A 16,737-nucleotide genomic window follows, 5' to 3' on the forward strand; every position below is an offset into this window, starting at 1 on the left:
GTGATCTCAGCAAAGTCATTGGCTTCAAGGAAGCAGTTGAAACGAGCAAGGTAGGAGTCCCATGTCTCAGATACTGGGTTGTACTGTATGTGCAAAAGGCAGTAGTGCAGCCATTTTCCAAGAGACCGAGGGGTCTATGGTCAATGAAGTGACAGCAACTGTGGATCAGCTCTGGTGATTCAGCTCTGAGTGGGTCAGCTTGCAGTGATCAGTTCTTTGCAACCTCAGTTTCCATTTGATCCCACCTTCATCGCCAGTGTTAAGTTCTGGGCAAAGAATGAAGGCAAGGCTGGAGTGATTTCTAACAGTTCTTTATTCAGTACTGCCTGTGAAGCAACAACGCTCCCTGGCTGACACAGCTCCTTTATAGGAAATTGATCAGCCAAACAACCAATTAGGAGAGAGTATTTTCCACTTCAACAGAGGACCAGAATGACAACTTCAACTGACAACTATAAACTATATACCGGTGATGGCGAACCTATGGCACATGTGCCACAGCTGGCATGCAGAACCCTCTCTGCAGGCACGCGAGCTGTCGGCCAGCTCAGCTCCACTGCGCATGTGTGTGCGCCTTCCACAATCCAGCTGATTTTCAGAATGCGCAGGCGGCGGGGCACATGCAGAAGATGCACGTGCATGTGGGGGGGTTGCATGCGCATGCCTTGGGGGTTGTACAGGAGGTATGGTGCGCCCCCCACGGCCCATTTTTGGGCCCAGGAGGCTCCCAGGAGACACCCAGGAGTCTCCACGCAGCCCATTTTGGATGCCAGGTAAGTGCAGGGCCCATACGGAGCCTGGGGGAGGGTGAAAAATGGGCCTCCTGGAAGTTCCGGAAGTCTGGAAACAGACTTGTTTCTGGCCTCCGGAGGGCCTCCAGAGCCTGGGGAAGGCTGTTTTCATCCCCCTGCCATGGTGCAGGTCAAGTAGGTCATGCCCACCATGGCCACGCCCACCCAGCAGCCAGGCAGAGAACCAGTTGCTAAAGTTTTTGCATGTGTGAGGGTGGGTGGGAAAGCGTGGGGGTTGTGCGTGCATGCGCGGGGGCACGCATTGCATTACGGGGGTGGCATGCACGCACCCTGGTGCATGCATGTACCCGCTTTTGGCACACGAAGAGAAAAAGGTTAGTCATCACTGCTATATACAATACATAACAATTTTCAATTTTATTCTTGCTTTTTTCTCTTGCCAAATATATTTCAAAGTCATTTTATTTCTTCAAAATATTTTTTCTTTAGTTTTATCAGTACTGTTTGAAATAGGAAAAATAACTTCGGTAGTATGTTCATTTTTATAATAGTTATTCTCCCTATCATTGAGAGTTGTAAGTTCTTCCATTTCTCCAGACCCAACTTAATTTGTTGCATTAACTTTGTATAGTTATCCTCTTTAATTGTTACACATCTTGCTGTCAGATATATTCCTAAATATTTCACTTTCTTTACTATCTGAAGGTCTACCTTCTTTGCCAATTCATTTCTCTGTTTTTCTGTAAGATTTTTAACTACCGGTATTATTTTAGTTTTTTATTTATTTATTTTCAATCCTGCAACTTCTCCATACGCCTCAATTTTACCTATCAGTCTGGTGCCAGTTTCTAATGGTTCTTCATCCGCAAATGCTTGTAGTTTATACTCTTCTTTTTTTATTTCCATTCCTTTTATTTCTGGGTCCTGTCTAAAATTTCAAGTTAATACTTCCAATGTTAATATAAATAACAGTGGGGATAATGGACATCCTTCTCTCGTGCTTTTTTTATATGGATGTTTTCTGTCATATCTCCATTCACAATCACTTTTGCTCTCTGGTTTGTGTAAATTGCCTTAATCATGTTTATAAATCTTTCTCCAAAGTCCATACATTTTAGTTGTTGTACCATAAATTGCCAATTTACATTGTCAAATGCTTCCTGATCATCTAAGAAGATTAATGTTAGTTGTTTTTCACAATATATTTTGTATTGGTTTTTAATAGGTTCAGCAGATGAAGGGATTTTATTATTTTATTTTTAATTGAGTAAACTTGATTGGACACCTGCCAATTTCCCCCTCCTAGCTCAAGTGACAGGTAGAACTGTAAAAAAAAAAAGTCTTCAAAAAACATGCTCATCGAAAGAAAAGCAATTAGCATTTGTTTTGCTGGCATGGTGAGAAAGAAAAAACAGGGAAATCCACCAATTCAGGGTTATGTTAACTGCACTCTGGGCAGACGCCCAGGTCATCAAAATGGAAGAAAGGCCTGAAATCCAGAAACCCTTCCCTGAAGTCAGCTTTACTGCCAGCTACTTTATGCATGACAGATAAACAGCAGAAGGCTAGAATGCAAAGACTCTAAAAAATTATTTCCTGACATTATTAGCCAAACATTTTCTCTGTTAGCTGACTGATTCTGTTTTTTTCCAGAAGGTATTTTATTTGATTTTATTACAGTTCAAACCAATATTGATTGAAGAGCTCTCCTAATAATTCTTTAAATAAAGATTAATTCCTCAAAAAGTAAAGAAGTAAAAGGTTTAAGATATTCTGTCCTCAACATTTTGCTTAGATGGTCAAAAAGGGAAGGTTAACAAAAATTTTAGTTGGAATAACATCAGGTGGCAATAAACATCTAAACTAGCTATCCTCCATCCTATACGTGAACATTAAATATTCTTTTTTAAACTATGTGAATTAAACTATGTGTTTAAATTACCCTGTATTTATTTGAAACAAATCAAGTTATATTTCTGTGGTAACATCACACTCCCTTGCCCTTAAATCTTTTCTAAAATGAGGCAAATGTTTCCACCTGAGCTAATAAAACAAGAAAATATTTCTGTACCATTCAATCCAAATTACAATTATTTGTAATATTGTATTATTTTGGGTCCTTTTGCAAAATAATTTATTCTTTTTCACATTTAAGAAATGGAATGTTACTTTGTAATTACAGTATATTTAGGAAGGGGGGTCTCCAATCAAAAGAAGTTTACTAACCATAAAAATATTTCCTTCAAGCAAAAATTCCTGCCCTGAATCTCTCCGAATTATCACCTAATAAGATAGTGAGATTTCATTCAGCCAGTATCTACTACCTATTATCTCCTACCCTGTTCCTTGCATTACAACCATTCGTTTTGAATGGTTTGAAGTTACAATGGCACGGAAAAAAGTGACTTATGACCATTTTTCACACTTATGACTTTGTAGCATCTCCATTATGACATGATCAAATTCAGATGCTTTTACAGTTGCAATGTCCAGGGGTCATGTGATCACCTTTTTCAATCTTTCCACAAGTAAAGTCAGTGGGGAAGTCAGTTTCACTTAATAACCATATTACTAAGTTAACAACTGAAGTGATTCACTTAACAACTGTGGAAAGAAAGATCATAAAATGGTGCAAAGCTCACTTAATAACTGTCCTGATTAGCAACAGAAATGTTGGGCTCGGGGACTTCCGCCGGTGACGTCAACGTGTTAGGGGCGAAAGGAACGGTGCTCCGTTTCCAAAGCCCCTAATATCCTCGCTGCGGGCGCTGATTTCAGTGCTACCGACCCCGTAGAGGTCGGTAGAAGAAGGGGAAATTTCTGAGGACCTCGGGGAGGGCGGCAATCCCCCCGAAGGTTCAGGATAACTCCTCTAACTCGGAACGAGGAAGAACCAGCCACCCGGCTGGCCAGAAACGCTGACAGCTGTTAAGAGGGAAGCGAAGATTGAAAAAGAAAAGCATCGGTGAAAACAGAAGTGAAAAAGATTGAAAGATTGAAAAGGTATATCTGCATTTTCTAACGGTTGGGAGAAAGCGGGCGGAAGGAACCCTTGAGTAAAAGAGGAGAAAGAGAAGCGGCAACTGATAAGTGGAGTGAAGGGGAGGAATCCATATTGAAAGTGACAGCGCGTAATCTGGTAGTCAGTGGAATCCGAAAGAATCCAGAGGGAATACAGTTGAACGAAGTGTGTGATTGATAACCAGAGCTTCATAACAAAAAGCTGGGAGAGCGAAGGTCTCTGAAAACTTAAAAGACTTAACGGGAGGACTTTTAGAGCCCCGGATATCCATAGAAGAAAGGACGGTGAAGCCATATTGAGCAATGGCAGGGAGAACACAGTCAACTTAGAACTTATAACACTGTTGCCGATACTTACTGGACAATCCAGACAAAGGCTTCCTTAACAGGATCAAGTTTATTGATCGAGTTAATTGGATAATTGGATAATAAAGCAACGGGACTATTGGATTGTGTTATTTGGGGAAGCAGACGCTTGATACTTTTGGCGCATGATCGGTGTGTACTGGACAAAAAGTAAAGTAAAGGGAGGAAAAAGTACGATCGGACGTGAAATACATTGGATTTATAATTTTTGTTTCTGCCACGGCTTATCCCGGTGAGGACTTGAACTGAGGATTACGGAACAAGTGGATAATACATGGACATATTATATTGAAACTATTGACAGTTGAAAGGAAGTGGACTTGAACTATAATTGGATATTTGATATAAAGATTGCCAGAACATAAGATACTACCAAGACCAACTACTAATTACTAACAGTGACTAAGAAGTAATATTTGGTGTATATATACTCACTGCTTTGGAAATCTATACTTATATGACTGCATAACATTACCTTATCTTGTACCCATTAAGTGAATTATTGCCTTATTAATTTGTTTTTATATATTTATATACGTAGAATCAGAGATATAGAGTTTATTATAGCTAAATATAATTTCTATTAATTTGTCTTTATATAGTTAGAATCTCAATGATTTGTTAATTTGTCTTAATACAACTAGAATCAAAGATCCGGATTATATTATACTTATCATAGCTATATTATAATTACAAAAGTATATCCATATACGTATGTTATATAAATTAAAATAAATTGGATAAATTAGATAAGTAAGATAAATATTTAGACAATTGCTGAAGGAATCTACGTTTGACATTTGATTGCATAGTATGACTTTATTTATAAGAAGTCTATATTAATAGATTAAGTGATATATTAATTTGATCTATATATAGTTAGTATTAAAGATTTAGTCCATAGTATATTAGATACATTTATATTAACTACATCCCTTTACCTTCTGAGAGAAATCATATTGCACTTACTCCCTACTTACTAATATACCACTTACTCAAATACTTAATACCAGGGAGAATTAGCTGATGGATTGCTAGAACGTTACACTTTTCCCTCGACCCTCCCACTTAGCTTCCCATGCTGATTGATTTATAAGTACAAAGGAGCCTGGAAAAAAGAGAAAAATAAATTTGGGTGAAATTTTAAAACAGACCCTGAAATATTGACCAGTATATGAAAATCTGGGAAAGAATAAAAAAAGAGATAATAATGGCGACCACAAGTATAACGACAACAGCTAAAATAAGTAAGAAAACACCATCGGGCCAAATGATACTTATGACCTCACCGGCTCAACAGAAAGTAATTGAAACCACAGAAAAGGAGAAGATGAGTCCTGCCCTACAGAACATCCACTCCGCATTAGCAATGATCCAGGAAGGCATGAATAGAATGCAGGAAACCATGGCACATAATCATGAAGAGACCAAGAAAAATCATGAAGAATTGAGGTCAGATGTGAGTGAAATTAAAGATAACATCAAAAATATGGATGAGAAGATAGAACAAATTCAGCAAAACATAACAGAAAACGAGCAGAGGATCCAAAAGGTGGAAGAAAGAGTAGAATATGCGACCAACAGAATGGAAAGAATGGAACAAGATCAAGGGGCATTTAATAAGGAAACTGAGGACGCGTTAACCTATCTGGAAATGGAAAAGGCATCATTCTACTTACGGTTTCAAAATGTAGAAGAGCAGAAGGATGAGGATCTAAGTGAAATAATGATTGAGATACTGGCAAAGGCAACCCAGGTGGATAAGGATGAACTGCGAAACGGAATGGATGAAATATATAGGGTGTACATGAACTACGCAAGAAGAAACAAATTACCCAAAGAAATTCACATAAGATTCACGAAAAAAATCTATTAAGGAAGAGATCTACAGGAAGATGAGGGAAGAGACAATCATGCATAAGGGAAGAGAAATCATAACTCTCAAACAAATACCAAGAAGAACGAGAGATCAAAGAAGAAATTATAATTTCCTGACCACCCAGCTAAATAAATTTAAAATAAAATTCCGCTGGCTACTACCGGAAGGCCTACTTATCTCCTGGGATGAAAGAAAGTACAAGATTGATAATCTGGAAAAGGCTCAAGAATTCTTTGACCAGCACTTTACAATGGAAGAGGAACAGGAGACAAGGAGAGAAGCGGAACCTGGGACACGGCGGATGGAGAAGGAAGAAAAAGATCAGGAAGAGGCAAAAAGATTGGAGAGAGAAAGAATGGAGAGAGAGGGAGCGAGGGAAAAGACTCAAAGAGTTACCAGAAACACAGCAAAGTTGAAAATCACAAATAGATAAACTCGATAGAGATGGAAGGAGAAATAAAAATTATATCAATTAATATAAACGGACTCAACTCCCCAAGGAATAGGAAATATATATTTACGAAATTGCAAAAATTGGACTTAGATGTGATAACTTTACAAGAAGTACACATTAAAGGACAGCAACAAATATTGTTGGAGAATCAAAAATTAGGAAAATTATTCACATCCCTAGGAGATAATAAGAAGAGAGGAGTGGCAACTTATGTCAAAAACCATTTAAAAGCTAAACAGATATATACAGATTCGGAAGGACGTATTTTAATAACTGAAATACAAACAGAAACAAGGAAAATATTGCTAGCTTCTATCTATGCACCTAATGGAAACCAGAGAGAATTTTACAAGAAACTACATGATACAATTAAAGATTTGGAGTACAAAAATATCTGTGTTGTCGGAGACTTCAACGCAATCGTGAATATACAAGATGACTATCGAAGTAATAAACAAAGTAAGACTCGAAAAAGAATCTTACCGGATACATTTAAGGATATGACTGAAGAATTGCAATTACATGATGGATGGAGAGAGGCCAACAAACAAACCAAACAATATACCTTCTACTCAAACCCACACCAGTCATGGTCTCGGATTGACATGGCCTGGATGACGCCAGACCTCAGGAAGGATCTACAAGACATTGAAATTATACCGAATACATGGGCCGACCATAATCCTATAAAAATAACATGGAGAGGACAGCGAAAGCAGAAGAGGTGGATGATGGACACCGGAATAATAAAAGATAGAGATTATGTGCAGATGATGGAGAACGAACTTAGAATATTTTATCAAATAAACACAAAGGAGCAGACCTCAGTACAGAATCTGTGGGACACTACTAAGGCCTATATAAGAGGCCTCACAATAGCATACACAGCAAAAAAAAATAAAGATAAACAACAAAAGAGGAAAAAATTAATGGAAGAACTCAACATATATGAGTCACAATTACAGAAACAGCCTGACGACAAAACAACAAGGGAAAAATTGAATCGTACTAAACATGAGTTGAACTTAATTTCACAAGCAGAAATCGCACAGAAAATGAAAATGGTCAAGCAGAAATACTTTGAATATGCAAACAAAACAGGTCGCTGGCTGGCATACAGACTGAAGAAAGAGAGGGAAAAAAGAATAATATACCAATTGCAGGATGAAACAGGACAACTATATAGTATGAATTTAGATAAAAAACGTATAGTAAGGGAATTCTATCAAAACCTCTACACACAAGAAGAAACTCAAGACCAAGATATTATGGAATACCTACAAAAAGCAAATATCCAGAAATTAGAAGAATCCCACAGAGAAATACTGAATAAACCAATAACAATGATGGAGTTGATGGAAGCCCGAAAGAAACAGAAGAACAACAAAGTCCCAGGTCCGGATGGAATTCCAACGGAATTTTATAAAAACTGCCAGTCTGCAATAGACGAACTACTACTACAAGTTCTCAATGAGGCACTGCTGGAAGCAGAAACACCTAAATCTTGGGCCGAAACAATTATCTCACTCATCCCCAAAGAAGATACGGATCCGACTAAAGTCCAAAATTATAGACCCATCTCGCTGTTAAATGTAGATTATAAACTATTCACGACAATTATAGCACAGAGGCTGAAAACAATTATACATAATTATATACACCCCGACCAAAATGGTTTTGTCCCAAGGAGACAAATAAAAAACAACATGAGGACAATAATAAACGTTCTCGAATACTACGAGCAAAACATCAATAATCAGGTAGCACTAATCTTTCTCGACGCGCAAAAGGCGTTCGACAATTTGAACCGGAAATTCCTTATAGCACAACTGCAGATTATGAATTTCGGCGACAAATTCCTGAAAATGATTAAGAAAATATATTCTTCCCAGACAGCGAGAATTATAATTAATGGAGATATGACCGAAAAAATAAGCATCCAAAAGGGGGTAAGACAAGGATGCCCGATATCGCCTCTACTGTTTATAATCTCACTGGAAGTCCTTCTAAAGAAAGTAAGAAAGGAAGAAGAAATAAAAGGACTGAAGATAAGGAATGAGGAGTATAAACTACAGGCTTTCGCGGATGATGTGGTCTTCATAGTGGAACAACCGGAAGTAGCGGGAGTCAAATTATTAGAGAAGATAGAGGAGTATGGCAAAGTGGCGGGGCTTAAGATTAATAAACAAAAAACCAAAGTCTTGACCAAAAAAATGACAATGACACAAGAGGAAAAATTAGAAGAAGAATTAGGAATGCAAATTGCGAAGAAAGTAAAATATTTGGGAATTTGGCTTACTACAAAAGCAACAACTATTAGAGAGGACAATTACATTAAATTGATGAAGCAAATTAGAAAAGACTTGGAAAGATGGAATAAGGTACAACTATCATTTCTTGGCAGAATAGCGTCTGTAAAGATGAACATATTACCAAGACTCCTATATCTCTTCCAAGTGATACCAATTGGTCCGGGAAAAGATTTCTTTAAGGATCTCAATAAGACAATAATGAAATACATCTGGCAAGGAAAGAAAGCTAGAATTAAAATAAGATGCTTACAGGACACAAAGGAAAAGGGAGGCCTAGGTCTACCAGACTGGGAGCTATATTACAAGGCGGCGGCGTTGAATTGGATCAGAGAATGGATAGATCTATCAAATAGGAGAACGCTATACTTGGAGGGATTTGATCTGAATCGAGGTTGGCATGCCTTTCTGTGGGAAGGCACAGACAAGCAACATCCGTACTTCCAGAGACATGTAATAAGAGGTGCACTATATAAAACATGGCAAGATATCAGAAGGCAACACTATAGTAAAATCCCACGATGGTTGTCGCCTATGGAGGCGCTAATTTATCCAAACACTATAGAAATAGGAAAGATGCGGAAATATCAAGAATTGTTGAGTAGTGAGGGAGACCTACTTACGAGACAAGAACTGGAAAGACGAGGCATTATGATTGATTGGTGGCCATATCTTCAAATTGAGTCAAAATATACAGCAGACCGGAGACATTATGATTTTCAAAGCCAACCAAGTGAACTAGATAAAATTTTAAAAGGCACAGATGAGAAAATAATATCTAAAATTTATGGATATTTAATAAGGTATAAATTAGAGGAGGAAACAGTGAAAGAAAACATGGTAAGCTGGGCAAGAAATATAGGTCACAATATAGAGTTGGATAGATGGGACAAGCTATGGGCAGAAAATTATAAGATGACACTGTCGATTCCATACAAAGAAAATTTATACAAGATATTTTATAGATGGCACCTTCCTCCGGCACGTTTAGCTAAAATGTTTCCAAACACATCACCAATGTGTTGGAAGTGCAAGACACAAATGGGGACATATTACCATCTCTGGTGGTCTTGCAGGAAGGCACAACGCTACTGGCAAGAGATTAAAAGAATAATCGAAGAAACAACGAGGCAAAGTGTAGAAATGAAACCAGAACTCTTTCTATTTGGAATGACTACACCACAGTGTACCAAGGAGATAAAATATCTTACCATCCACATATTGACAGCGGCACGTATAGTGTACGCTCAGAATTGGAAATCCGAGATAATACCAACAGAAGAAAAAATAATAACAAAAATAAATGAATGCGCAGAGATGGATAGGCTCACAAAAGAGCTCCAAGATAAAGAGAACACTGACTTTTATTTAGTTTGGCAAAAATGGTACACATGGTTAGAAAGAAGGATAGGGCCAACAACATAGGACATTAGGAGAACATAACTCAAGAATTGTAGAAATAGATACATGAGATGAGCCGTAGGATTGTATAAATAAATGGTTAATATGTTTGTAGAAAGATACTGCTGAACTTCAATGAATATATCAAGGTATAAGCAAGTGAATTTGTAAATAGTATGATTAAGGAAAATTGGTTAAATGGACATTAATCACCGATGCGAAGGTTTTCTTGAAGTTAGTCGATTGACTCTTTGTTAATGTATAAGTGTTTACATGTATTTGTGTTTTATGTTTGTTTATGTTAATAAAACTTAAAAAAAAAAAAGAAGAAATGTTGGGCTCAATTGTGATTGTAAATCGAGGACTACCTGTAGTTATTCATTTATGGACAAACAAGTGCATGCTTTTCAAATCAGTTCAAAAGTGCTCTTTATAATAGTAAATATATATATAGCATACTGCTATTTCCTTACCTGTTGTTGCACTGGATACTGTTGGCCACTGTTGCTCGGGTCCTCCTGATCCAACACGCAGGCCTCCTGTCTCTTCCATGTGTACAGCACTAAACAAATCACAAGGTTTAGATTATACACTTCTCAGAAAAACAGTTTCTGATATAAATAACCAATCTGTACTCGGTAACTCTGTGAATCAACAGCTAACCACTTTTATTCTGACTCAGTTACAGTATAGTATACAGTATATAAAAGAATACCAGAGCTCTCTAGAGCATGTGCAGAGCACATTTCCCCACTTGCAAGAATTATTCTCTCACCAATTTTTCTGACTCCTGGGATTCAGATCTTTCAAATGGAAAGGTGCTTTGATTTGTAAATTCCCCCTCACAAGAATTATTTTTGTATGTTACCAGACAAATGCATGTAATAAAAATGGGGAGGGGTGTGTGCAATAATTTTCATTTTAAGTGGAGTGGAGTGGAAGGATTTTTCTCAGTGCAGGACCAGCATTAGTTTAGGTTGCAGTTCCAGCATTTAAAGGATGGCAGATTCAAAGGCTATTAAGGATTATCTTCCAAGTGCTTTCAAGGAATTTGGAACTGAAAGTGTTAAACAGGTTGAAACAATTTCAACCTTCTTAAGCTTCATTGGAAAATTAGAAAGGGAGAGACCTAGCTTGCATGCCATAGCAGAAATAATAACTGTCAGACCATAAAAATAAAAATCCCTAAAACTGTTTTTCATTTATGAAAATACCATGTCTCCAAAGATCTGAAGCATTTCAAATTTCTAGCACAATATATTTCTTGTTATTTTTTTGTTGTTATTATTTTTTATTATGCAATTTCCTTTGTAATATATAAAATTTCCATATCCACAATGGCAGTGTACTGTCTGGGTACAAACTCTTTTAAATACAAATAATCTTATATACACAATAGTTATAACCTTTATTCTCAAAGCCTATTCACCATGATCTTCACTTACCCTTATTAAACATTTTCTGTTATTTAATTAATCACTCTGTTCAGTTTTGTCTATAATTAGTTAACAATATTAAACATTATAAACATCATATAAACATCATATTTGTAACCATTATCCTCCAAGTCTATTAATCATAATGTTTACTCATCCTAATTATTCAATATTCATCCTAATTATTCAATATTCATTATTTAATGAATATTCATTTTTATCCTGCTTAATTCTAAATTTCTAACTTCTGCTTCTATTTTTTAACCATTGATAGAATAATTCCAAAGTTAAAAAGTATTCTGTTTCATCTTTATCCTTAATTTTCAATGTTAACCTATCCATTTCAGCACATTCTAATATCTTCTTTATTACATTTTCCTCTATAGGTATATTTTCATTTTTCCAATTTTGTGCATACACAATTCTTGCTGCTGTTACCACATGTAAAATTAAATATGTATTTCTTTTATTATATTTCACTGGTAGGATACCCAACAAGAACATCTCTGGTTTTAAGTCTATTTGTTGTTTTGTCATTTCTTCTAGCCACATTTTTATTTTTAACCAATATTTTTTTGTAAAATCCGTACATTTCTGCATCTTTCTTATATCTTGATATTTCTTCTTATTTTTACACAAATAAAAAAGACTACACATAAAGAGAAAAATAATCATTCCTCTTTCACAAGGCTGTTGCTTGTACATTTTACAATCTATTGGTCATCTTCTATGCTCTTTGTCATGTTTATAAAAATGGCACCATTTTTTAAACACTATGTTTCATAAAATTTGCTACAAGCTATTCATCTGAAATGTATCAAATTGATCCATGCAGAAAGGTATTTTGTAGCTACTTTTAATTTAAAACTCAGGAAAAAAATCACTGTTGTTGACTTAATAAGCAATCTTGTGGCACCTCCATCTGATTTTTTGCCACTAACAGGGGCCCCCTACAGCATTCTTGACTTCAGTGTTAGCCAGCAGGAAGCACATAAATTCAGATTTTTGAATTCAGAATTAGGTGGCCTCAAATTAAAACATTTTTCCAAATTATTATATTTCACATTTGTACTGAATCTGATGATTGGTACACACTTCTAATTTTCCAAACTTTTGCAGAGAAGCACAGATAGGAGAACTACCTAGGGAATTATTTCATTTAAAGTAACACAATAGCCAAAAAATGTTGTTGTAGTACATACCCTTGCATTCCAGTTCGTAAAGATGCAGAATAACGCCAATCGGGATTGGGTGGTTTTGGCTGCAAAGTGAAAACACAAATATTAGTCTTAATTTGTACTTGAACATGTTTTAAAGGCTATGCATAGCACACTTCAATTTGATCATTTGTTTTAGTTTTTCTTTGCCAAAGGATCAAATAAATGTACTTACTTTGTTGAATGCAGTAAAATCTGCAATCCTCTCATCCCCAATTCATTTAACAGAGAAAAACAGATGTTTTTAAAAATGCTTTTAGATTTAATTGGTTAAAAAAAGATGGAGAAGGAAAAAAACAGCTTTTCTAATTTTTAAAATTCTTTAATTAAATTATTTCTTTCCTCAAATCCATTCTGAAGTGGCTTTCAAAGTACGTAAAAAGAGTTAACAATATTTGAAAATGAACGGAATATTTAAAAGCAGGAATGGTAATTTTAAAAAGGACAATCAGCATCTAGTCAATTTAGGCTGATCTTAGAAAAACAAATCAAGGTCAGACATGATTAGTATTTGGATGGCGATGACCAGCAGATTCCAAAATTGTACACCTAATGTAAAAAAGGAAAAGAAAAACCTCAAGCAAAACAAACCATTTCCTTACTGGTGCCAGAAATATTCTGCATGAAACTCAGTTTAACTCTGGAGTTCAGGTCACCTGAAGGATTCCTTTAATTTTTTATTCTTATATGTTATGCTTTTGTTTTCAGAAAGGAAGTTGCTAAAAGATCCAGGCAGATCTTTTAAAGTGATAGGTTTTACTCATCAAGAATCTGCATCAGTTATACCATTTTATTTTATTTTATTATTTTATTTTATTATTTTATTTTATTTATTTTATTATTTTATTTTATTATTTTTTATTTTATTTTATTATTTTATTTTATTTTATATTATTTTATTATTTTATTTTATTTTATTATTTATTTTATCTTATTATTTTATTTTATTTTATTATTTATTTTATTTTATTATTACTTATTTTATTTTATTTTATTTTATTTTATTATTTATTTTATTTTATTTTTTGTTTGTTTAAGAAAGTAATAATAATTATACTCCAAGTATCTACAATTTCTTTTTCTTTTTAAATCAGGGTCCTGTTTTGCAATTTGTACAGGTAATTCTCAATTTGCCACCATGATCTGATATTATGACCTTGTTTGTGGCACCTATTAAGCAAACCAACATGTTAATTTTGCTGAAAATTAGAAGTAAATGCCACTTCTCAACAAAACACTTGTAAAACATGGTCATGTGACATGGAATGCCACAAACATGCTACATTCAGGATATCATGTGCCCAAAAGTCAGTCACATGTCCATGGGGGCTGTGACCATCGTAATACTGAATCAGAGGTGGTATTCAGACAGTTCGGACTGGTTTGGATGAACCGATAGCGGAAATGTGGACTGGTTTGCCGAACTGGCAAATACCACCTCTGGTTGACCCTGCCTCCACCCGCCCAGTCACCCAGTCGCTGCTTGCCCTGTCCAGTCACTCCTCAGTGTGTGTGGGTCCTTGCTTGCGCATGTGCACAAGAGCATCTGCTCTAAGTTGCCTGCCTAACCTGATCTGCCTGCGAGTTGCGCTAGCCCCCCCATCCCCAGAGTTCCCCCCCCGTTCCTGGAGATTGCCTGGCTGGCTTCTCCACTGGCACGGCTCCATCCCACATGGCGGTGCTGGCTGTGACCTAGCTAGCTGCCTCCCCATCCCCGCCTGCCTTCCCCTACTCCCTTCCACGTGGCCCACAGCCCTGCCATGCTTCCCTGCCTTCCCTGTAGCCTTCCCGGCAGTCCCTGACTCCCCATGACCAGGCTCGTTGCCCATGCTTGCCTAGAGAACCCTGCCCTAGCCTCAGTGTTCCTCCACCCCACAGCCAATTTACCCGGCCTGTGGCCTGCCACACTTAGCCAAAGGGCCACGGGGGGACAGCGAGGGTGGGGGATGGGCAGGGTGGCACAGGTGCAGGTGGGCTGAAGCAGTTTGGAACCTACCTTACCGAACCATCTCTAAAGCGTTGCGGCAGAGAGAAGCAGCTGCTGAGCCGGAGAGCACATGGAACCGCTCCACGTATTCTCCGGCAACCTGTTTTCTCTCCCCTGCAGCTCTTCCTGGGAAAGCATCTTTCGCACAGAGAAATTTACTTTAACAACCAGGAGTTGCTGCTTTGGGTCCTGTAAGTCCTACTTCCATCCGGAAAACGCTGCGGGCAGCAGAGAGAAACAGGTGCTGGCTGCTTCTCTCTGCTGCCCGCAACACTTTCTCGATGGGAGTGAAGTCAGACACGAAGCTACATTTCACTGTGCTTTACAAGATGCTTTCCCAGGAAAAGCAGCAGGGGAGAGAAAACAGGTCACTGGAGAACATATGGAGCAGCTCCATGTGCTCTCTGGGTCAGTGGCTGCTTCTCTCCACCATTATTCTTGCTGGGAAAGCACGAACATCTTTCACAGCACAGCGAAATTTAGCTTTGGGTCTGACTTCACTTTCATCGGGAAAGTGCTGCAAGTGGCAGAGAGAAGCATCCAGCACCTGTTTCCGGATGGGAGTGGGACTTACAGGAGGACCCAAAGCGGCAACTCCTGGTTGCTAAAGTAAATTTTGCAGCACGGGGTGGAGAGGAGCAGGGGAAGATTTAGAAAACTCATCTTCATAAATGGGAGAAAACAAACTGATAGGGAAGCAACATGCCAAGCGCAAAAAAAAAAAAAAAAAAAACAATCCCACGCATGCGCACCCCTGGGTGGATGGGCATATGCCATTTTCCTTCCACTCTATGTGCGCGTTTCCCCCACTTCTCTGTCTTCTTTCTGTTCCCCCTGGGCTTCTTCTGCTCTGTCTATGTGCATGTTTCTCCCACTTCTCTGTCTCCTTTCTGCCGCCCATGTGAGCCTTGCCTTTCCCCATGCTGCACGGCTCCAAGTTTCTGCTGCCTGAGCCCTAAACTGCCTGCCTGTGCTTTTCCCACAGACTCCTATCCTCCCTGCTCGCTCTCTTTCTCTCTCTCACTCTCTCTCTCTCTCTCTCTTTTGCTGATATCGATATCTATTTTTAAAATATGTCTTAAGTTTGTATTCAACCCTTATAAAAGTTGGTCTAGTGATGGGCTCAGTTGATTAGGGTTCTTTCCTCTGCAGGATCTGTCCCTGCATCTGAAAAGAAAAGGAGTGAATAAAGCCATGCTATGGAATTGTTACTTGTTTTTCAGAATTGAAACTGGACACTACTCTTTTTTTAAGTTTTATTTTTTTAATAAGCATAAAAAATCATTATCTACATATACAGTGTGTTATCTGGGTAGTTAATTTTGTATTTCAATGATAGTGATAATATTCACAACAATATTTATTTATTTATTATTCAAACTTCTATACCGCCCTTCTCCTTTCGGACTCAGGGCGGTGAACAGCCAAGATAAAAAACATTTATACATAAGTTAAAAATAGATTTAAAATAATTAAACAAATTTGGCCCGAAATTTTAAACTTAACAATTTAAAAATCCATATCAAATTTTAAAACCAACCCTAAAATCAGGACAGACCAGCTAACTGAAAAAAATAAGTTTTTAGGGCCCGACGAAAAGTCCGGAGGTCAGAGATCACTCGTATCTCTGGGGGTAGATTGTTCCAAAGGGTAGGTGCCACCACAGAGAAGGCTCTCCTCCTGGGGGTCGCCAGCCAACATTGTCTGGCTGACGGCACCCTGAGGAGGCCCTCTCTGTGGGAGCGAACTGGCCGGTGGGAGGCTATTGGTGGCAGAAGGCGGTCCCGTAAGTACCCCGGCCCTAAGCCATGGAGCGCTTTAAAGGTGATCACCAACACCTTGAAGCCCACCCGGAAGTCCACCAGAAGCCAATGCAGCTTGCGCAGGAGAGGAGTCACATGGGAGCGCCCCGTCG

The 16,737-nt window shown here is 37.8% G+C and overlaps 1 protein-coding gene across 1 annotated transcript in view; it reads right to left on the minus strand.

The window, feature by feature from the left end:
• Positions 1-16,737, minus strand: part of LOC117662297 (uncharacterized) — a 270,416-nt gene that overhangs the window by 21,733 nt on the left and 231,946 nt on the right. Inside the window, exons 5-6 of the mRNA XM_087890722.1 lie at positions 12,821-12,879; positions 10,656-10,744 (exon numbers count right to left, since the gene is read on the minus strand). Coding sequence (XP_087746848.1) covers positions 10,656-10,744; positions 12,821-12,879 — 148 coding nt within the window. The remainder of the gene's footprint in view (positions 1-10,655; positions 10,745-12,820; positions 12,880-16,737) is intronic.

The sequence above is a fragment of the Pantherophis guttatus genome, chromosome 3, assembly GCF_059756535.1.
Source record: "Pantherophis guttatus breed Tessera chromosome 3, ASM5975653v1, whole genome shotgun sequence".
Lineage (NCBI taxonomy): Eukaryota > Metazoa > Chordata > Lepidosauria > Squamata > Colubridae > Pantherophis > Pantherophis guttatus.